The 7,500-nt window shown below is 41.1% G+C and overlaps 1 protein-coding gene across 1 annotated transcript in view; it reads right to left on the bottom strand.

The window, feature by feature from the left end:
- Positions 1-7,500, bottom strand: part of LOC138006694 (alpha-1,6-mannosyl-glycoprotein 2-beta-N-acetylglucosaminyltransferase-like) — a 29,153-nt gene that overhangs the window by 2,544 nt on the left and 19,109 nt on the right. The window contains exon 7 of the mRNA XM_068853180.1: positions 33-160. Within this exon, the coding sequence (XP_068709281.1) occupies positions 33-160 (128 nt within the window). The remainder of the gene's footprint in view (positions 1-32; positions 161-7,500) is intronic.

Genomic DNA, 7,500 nt, shown 5'->3' with positions numbered 1-7,500 from the left:
CAATTTTGAGTAAAAGTAAGGTTCAAACCTACCATTCCCCAAGATGAAACACTCTTGTCCCCACTAGAACAAGCGACTTGAAGGGCTTTGACAAGCAAGACGCACTGATCTTCATTAAGGACCAATCCCAATTGTAATCGTCGTACGTCTGACAAAAAACCTACAGCAACGAAGAATAAACATTACAGGCAATTTAACAATTTTTCAGTTGACAACAAGGAGGACTTGTCAATCTTCTATATGGTTAGCAACAATATTGAAATTACATGCGTATGTGCGCTAGGATGATACGTGCTCACGGAAACAATGTGCGTGAAGTGACAAATTGTGTGTTGGCCTTGTTCGTCGCGTTGGGAGCAGTAAACCTAATCGGCTAACTCAATGTTGTACCCAATTCAAATCTCCCGCGATTAAGATTCTTTGTGTATTGTATTTGCACATGATATTTAAATGATATGGAAATACTTGGAACAAAACGTTTTATTCCCAAAGGGTTTGAATTGGGTAAAACATTGAGTTAGCCGATTAGGTCTATTCTTCCAAGCGTTTGAATTAAGAGCGACTTGCTGTAAAAGTCACCTACACCTATGCAATATGGAAAAAATCGATTTTCTGAAAATTTGTCAGGAAGAAGGTTTTTACTAACTTGTTTCAAAACTGTCACTTTGAGGTTGTTTGGATTTTTATTTTCTTCTCCAGACGGCCTTAGTATTTTGTCCCTGAAAGAGCAAAACTCGCCTCTAAAATTACACTTTTTGCGAAGGCTAGCAAGCCAAGATAATGTGCGTAGCTGGGAAAGCTAACCCGTATTATTTAAATATAATGTTTGAGTACTTATTTCGTGTTGTCAGATCCACATGTAATATGAACCTGAATTTTTAACAAATTTTCAAAATGATACGCCAAGGCGATGTCTCATCACTTCCAAATTTAGGTCAACTTTGTGGACCAAAAAGTCAATCTGGTACATGGATTTACCTCTCAAAACTATTTTTCTGGATAAAAGCATCACTTCATCTTACTTTTTATCGCAAATCTAGCTTGGGTAAATAAAACGCAAAAATTTGACAGCGTCTTGTAATCAGACACTTGAGCTTATCGCTTGACATTTTGAACTTTCACGCCGCGATTATCATCTCGAACATCGACCCTGAAGTGTTCGCCTGTGGGTCGTTCTCCGGTAAAATAGTTGTTTTCAGCCTCCTGATATCAGTTGCTGTAATTTAAAGACAGTTTCTAACCGCAAACGAGTCTATTTAGAAAGGGCTTGTTTTGAATAATTAATTAAACATTTGGCGGTTGCCGAGCACAGACAAAGCACGCAACAAAATGTCAGTTTATAAATCGTTATCGAGAAAAATGTTTAGGAAAACTAGAAAAATAAATAGTTGATTAAACACTTGAAGTTATTTCTTACCTTAATGTTCGCTATCTTGATGAGGAAGGATATAAACATTGCTGCGGCTTCAGAGCTTGTTCGAAACACTGTCAGCGGTTGCCCGGCTACAAATAAAATTCCCACGCTACAGAGAGCGTCCTTATCCTCATTGTTACTACTTTTTTGGTTGCCTTTTTTTTTTTTTTTTTTTTGGAATTGATTGTTTTATTACGGTTTTAAATATAAGCTTTATTTCATTTATACCACTTTCTTTATCCACTCATCTTTGCTTACCGCATGTCAACGAGGTCATTGTCTCGGGATAACAGGTGTGTGCACTTGCTGATATCGAATAGGCCATTACCGAGTTGCTGTTTGTCTCAGTTTCGAAGTGAGACTTGGTGCTCAACTATTGAAATGGAAATGAGTTTGATTTGCATGAGAATAAGCAACTCATTTCCATTTGAATGGTCGAGCACCAGTACTCGCTTTGAAACTGAGGCATGCAGGAACTCGGAACTATTTCGCAGAACTGTGCGTGCACGTGCTTTGAATTAACTCTGAGCTGTCTTGTTTTAGCGCAAACAATATTTTCTTGTAAAAAAGCGTTGTATCCGTTGGCCTTTCAAATTAACGTCTGATTTGGATTTTCTTGTACATAACATATATAACCGGAGGATCCTGCGTTTATATTTAAGTTAGAAATTGTAATTTAATGGCTTCGTGTGGTTTTGCCAAGCTTGTCGGAGGATCGTGTGGATCAAGTGCAGACAATCCGGCAAATGTTCAGTGTGTGGTTGTGGGAAGCTGTGCAAAGAGTATCCAGGGTCACCTTCGAAATTTTCGTGTATTCGGAGACTCTGCCTTAGACTGTGAATCGAAGCTCGTGCTTGCTCGAGCAGGTAAGAGAGTACATATCACATGTATTTATTTAGCCAAACGCAAAGTGATTTTGATCTTTGTAAATTTGTGTTATAATCTGCACCCTAAACCTTCAATGCGAGAACCACGTCGGGCAACACCACGCAATAGGTGACTGTGCATGCTGGCTGTTCTGTACCAGCCAACTGTCATGCATCATGCACGATTCAGTGTCACGTACTAGTGTCACGCATAACTTCATACTATGAAGCTGTCCGAAATGCTATAATATATGCCATAGTATGTAGCTGAAGACGAGTTTGTCTGTCATAATCAGAAATGTTTGATCTCCAAAACGAGAGGAAAAGGAAGAATTTTGATTGCACTCTGCAAAGTAGGGGATCGGGGAAAGGAGGACCTAAAAGCAAAAGTGTCTACATAATTAAACTTTTCAAGCCTTAAGGTTGCTAACATTTTGTAGATACAGCAGGTCATGGTTCAGTTTGTAGTTTCAGTGTTTCATGTTCATCTTACAGGGGTGTTTGATATCGACAACTCGCATCTTCAACTGACTATTTGTCCAAGACATCGTGACTCTTTCGGTGTTAGATGGCGATCTAATAAAACAAACTGTACTGCTCCGATTTCATGGTGTTCACACCCAACTAAGCCTGTGAGAGGAGAACGCGGTATTACGCTCTCGCAGTCCAGGCAGCTATTCCACTCCTCAGGTGTGTTACTTCCTGTGGCGTCGCGTAAGTTATAAAATATAATTTTAAAAAAAATTAATAATAATGATAATAATAATAATAATAATAATAATAATAATAATAATAATAATAATAATAATAATAATAATAATAATAATAATAATAATTATTATTATTATTATTATTATTATTGTCACGAGCCACATATGAGCGCCAACCCTACTGGGCGCGTCACTAAAGACCCCTGGGGCACGTTTCTCAGAAAACTAAGTAAGTGACCCGGGAAACTTCTTCTTGTGAGGAATTGTTTCGACAAAGAGACAGGTCTGTTGACAAACCAAATTAAGTTTGCTTGTGGGCTGAGTCAGCAGAACGGGAACTTGAAAGAATCTTTTTGACATAACGTTCTTGGAAAATCAAATCTAGGTCTTTGAGAAACGTTTCCCTGAGCTTATAGTTAAGGAAGTATGTTTGAAAAGGCTTTCTCGAAGTAAGCCACTCATTTAGTTACAAAATCCTCCCACGGGCTTAAATCGACTGAAAAGACGGCTAGGTTTTTTGTTGGAGGAATTAGGTTCGGCTGTAAAGGTTGTACAGATTCTACCCACCAACTAAAAAAACTCAATCGGAGGTATTTTTATGTGCAGAAATATGCAGGCAATGCCGAGGGAAGCTTGATGGGAAAATTTTGGAAGCACCAGTGCCAACTGAAGAAACGGTAGCATCAGCAGCTTTCGTCACAGCCGACCCTGGATTGTGTAAGGAATCCCGCGACGGAAGTCAACAAACGGCAGCATCAGCAGCTTCCGGATTAAGCGAAAAACCCCAAGAAGGAAATATTAAAGAGGTAAGACTTACTTGCTGTTTATTTCGTGGAGTTTAAAAAGTATTAAAACCATAAGAAGAGGCAAAAGTTCATCACAAAAATTTAACAAAACTAGAAATTTCGTAAACACTATGGACAGGTTAAGTAAAATCACGCTCTTGCAATTTGGAGCAATTTTTAACATACTGTTGCAAAATCCGATGCAAACTGTGTACGCTCTCAGTGTATTGCTAGAACGTCAGTATTTTTTTTTTTACATTCACAGAACGTTTCAAATGATATAGACATGGAAAACCTGGCCGACGCAGTGCTACAACTTCATCTTCAAGAACCAGACACCTATCAGCCAAGTTCACCGAAATCGGATTCACCAACCAGTAGCAGTACTGACTTATCTGATAACACTCCTTCAGAAAATGATAGCAAAGTACATCGACGAATAAAACTCAACGAATTTCTCCGTTGCTGCAACGCACCTACAATAGGGCCATCCAAAAAGAGATGGGCTGAGACAAGTGTTCGCACCAAAAAGGGTCACAGCAAAAGCAAAGAACCTGGTGGTGGCCGGACTTGAAGTTATAGCACCGGGAGACGCAGGCCATCTTTGGGAAGCACTTAGAAATTCAGGCACTGTGGAGAAAGAATTTGGAATTGCAGAGGAGTCACCTGAACAGCAGAAATACCTCAACGCCCTGGCTGAGACTTACCGGCACGCATCTTGTTGGGAAACGCGGCGGCAAGTACTGTCTATAATGGCAGATCTGATATCCTTTAAGCGTATCCAGCATTATATACCTGGTTTGACTGAGTACCGCTTCAAAATGGCGAGGCATCATGCGCTGCAGTATGGGCGTGGTGCGGAGGTTTCAATGTTGAAAAGCCCCCGGTTGCGCATTGAGCTCACCCAACTTGACCTTTTTTAGACTACGTCACAAGTCCACATGTTACTCAGGACCTTCCTTTTGGACAGCGCCATCTTCGCCTCTCTTCCGGTCAAGTTCTGGAAACTCCTAATGTCATACGCACTATGATACCGAGCAGACTAGTGCGGCAGTATCAGGTATATTGCAAAGAGACCGAGTTTAAGCCCTTCGGAGCTGCCACAATGTTACGCATCCTCTCTGCCTGCTCTGCGACAGTAAGGAAGTCCCTTCAAGGACTTGATTATACGGCTGCAGCAGGTGCAAAGGGCTTTGATAACTTGAGCACCCTGATAGAGCGGTTGGAGGAGATGGGTCTGTCAAAAGAAGCTGCAAAAAGCTGGGAAAGATCACTGAAAGAAAGTAAACAGTATCTAAAATCAGATTTTAAGGTAAAACACTGTCGTTTAGTAAAGGCAATTCTGTCATACAAAAAGATATTTACGCATCGTCAGTAGGTACATATGCTGTATAGAAGTCACAATTACAATCATCCAGTAGAAAGAAAATGCGATGAATCAACAACTTCAACTTTTAGTTGAATATTAACTAAATATTGAAATATTGAGACTTACCGCCTTCTTTGTATACAAAAACGTGACCCTCTTTATGAAGCTTTTCCAGGAAAGGAAGAAATAGCATCATTCAAAGTGAAGTTTATGAAAAGTACATAACCATTTCTTTTCCAGGTTCATGTTTCGGAGAGCACTGCTGTTGCTGATCATTGCAGCCCTTATGCGCTGAGTGATATCACCGATAGCCAACTACAAAGCCCATGCTAACATGTACATGACCGGAGTTGCTCACAGTGTGAAGGTCTCCGAAGCGTCTTGCGGAACATTGAAGGGTATTTGTTGAACGAGGCCCGTATGCCAGAGGAGGAATTAGAAGACCAGTTATACACGTTCAAACAATCAGAGGAGGCTATTACGTCTTGGAAAGCACACCAACTTCGCAGTGTTCGGCAAGATCAAGCGAGAATTGACTGCTTGAATTTGCTTGACGACGCTTCGGTTCTCATAACCCAAGACTGGGCGATCAAATTTTTACCCGCGAAGTATCGCGAATCTCAGTCCGACTGGTTCGGAAAACGGGGGCTTTCGTGCCATTTAAGCGTTGTGGCGCGAAAAGTAGACGGAAGGCTGCAAAGCCAGACATTCGTACATATCATCGAGAACTGTTTACAAGACACATCTGCAGTTGTACGCATCTTAGAGCATACTTTGCGCACCCTTAAATTCGAGCACCCAGAGATTACATCTGCCTTTCTCCGCCAGGACAATGCTGGGTGTTATCACAACTCAGTGTTGCTGGCAACATGTAACGCAATGAAGACCAAAACCGGTGTCAGAGTCCGCCGGGTCGACTTCAGCGACCCACAAGGCGGAAAAGGAGCTTGCGACAGGAGAGCTGCCTCAATAAAGGCTCACGTCAGACGTCACATTAACGAGGGTCACGATGTGCAGAATGCCAAAGACTTCAGAGACGCTATGTTGTCTAACGGAGGTCTAAATGGCGTACGGGTTGTCCTAGTTAACGCAAGCACTGAAGGAAAGAATGTTCTCCCTCACGTTAAGTTAGCGGGAGTAAGTTCCCTGAACAACTTCCAGTACAGCGAGCAAGGTATTACCGTCTGGAGGGCGTTTCAGGTGGGACAAGGCAAACTAATTAACCAAAGCCAAATTGAAGGTACGTATTGCATTCATGTTTCACATAAGCAATGCAGTCTATACAACTGATTTTATTATTGCTGTCAAATTTCTGGAAAGTGGAACTGTTGGCTGCTGTTTGTCGTAAAATACAGCGGAATATAATTAGTTTTCAGGGGTTTGTAAGCTGTAATTAGCACAACTTCTTTCCCAGGGTCTTGCAATTTTCAAGTTAAGTGGCTATCGAGTAAAATACCCTTGTAACTTCTGCTTATGTAACGTCATGATCACCTTATTCAAAACCCACATTAACGGTGGAGATATATGAAGAGGAACGATTGTATTTAGCATATATCAAATAAACAGCCACACCTCAAACCCTTTCTCAGAATTTGGGTACATATTTGGGGTTTCCTGTGGTTCGCTAAGGTTGTATGACTTGCCTATACAATGGCTGTCTTCTGTTTGTGGCCTTTTGAAAACTACTCAAATGACCATTACAAAGGAAGTATCATACATGGCATGTAACAGCCAAAACAAAAAGGCAGAAAAGGTATTAGAACACAAAAAAGATTTCTACGTGCTACGCGCATCAATTGGGAAGTCAAATGAGTAAATAGCAAAGCATTTTCGTCATATGATCAAATGAATCATTTTGCGTGGACTATTTTGCGACGAATGCTCTATTAAATCAACAGTCAGACCTTTACAATGATTAGGGTTCTGTTTCTTCCAGTTCCAAATTACTTGCAAAATTGTTCATTCGAGGGAAGATTCTCCCATGGGGACTTTGTTAGTGTGTCACAAGAAAGGTCAAAAAAAGTGCAAGTGGACGATGAGCAGCCAGCAACAGAGAGTGATAAGTTCTCAAGTGAACTCCTTACCTGCCCAAATGAAGGATGTGTCAAAATGTACCAGAGGCATTCCAGTTTGGAAAAGCACCTATTGTTTGGTCAGTGCAAGATGGTGCCTGAGAGATGCACTCTGTTGGACGTGGCTAAAAAGAAATACCACGCCCTTTTAGTCGAAGGCTCGAGTGAAGCAGTCTCGGCAGCCCTTGAACAAGAAGAAGTCTCAGTAAGCGCTAGCAATTTACCCGAGGAGTGGGCCTTGAAGACTATCAAAAAGTTTAATCGATTCAGTGATACCCAGAAGA

The sequence above is a fragment of the Montipora foliosa genome, chromosome 6 (assembly GCF_036669935.1).
Source record: "Montipora foliosa isolate CH-2021 chromosome 6, ASM3666993v2, whole genome shotgun sequence".
Taxonomy (NCBI): domain Eukaryota; kingdom Metazoa; phylum Cnidaria; class Anthozoa; order Scleractinia; family Acroporidae; genus Montipora; species Montipora foliosa.
Note: the sequence above shows the minus strand (reverse complement) of the source record. Positions and strands in the feature narration are given on the sequence as shown.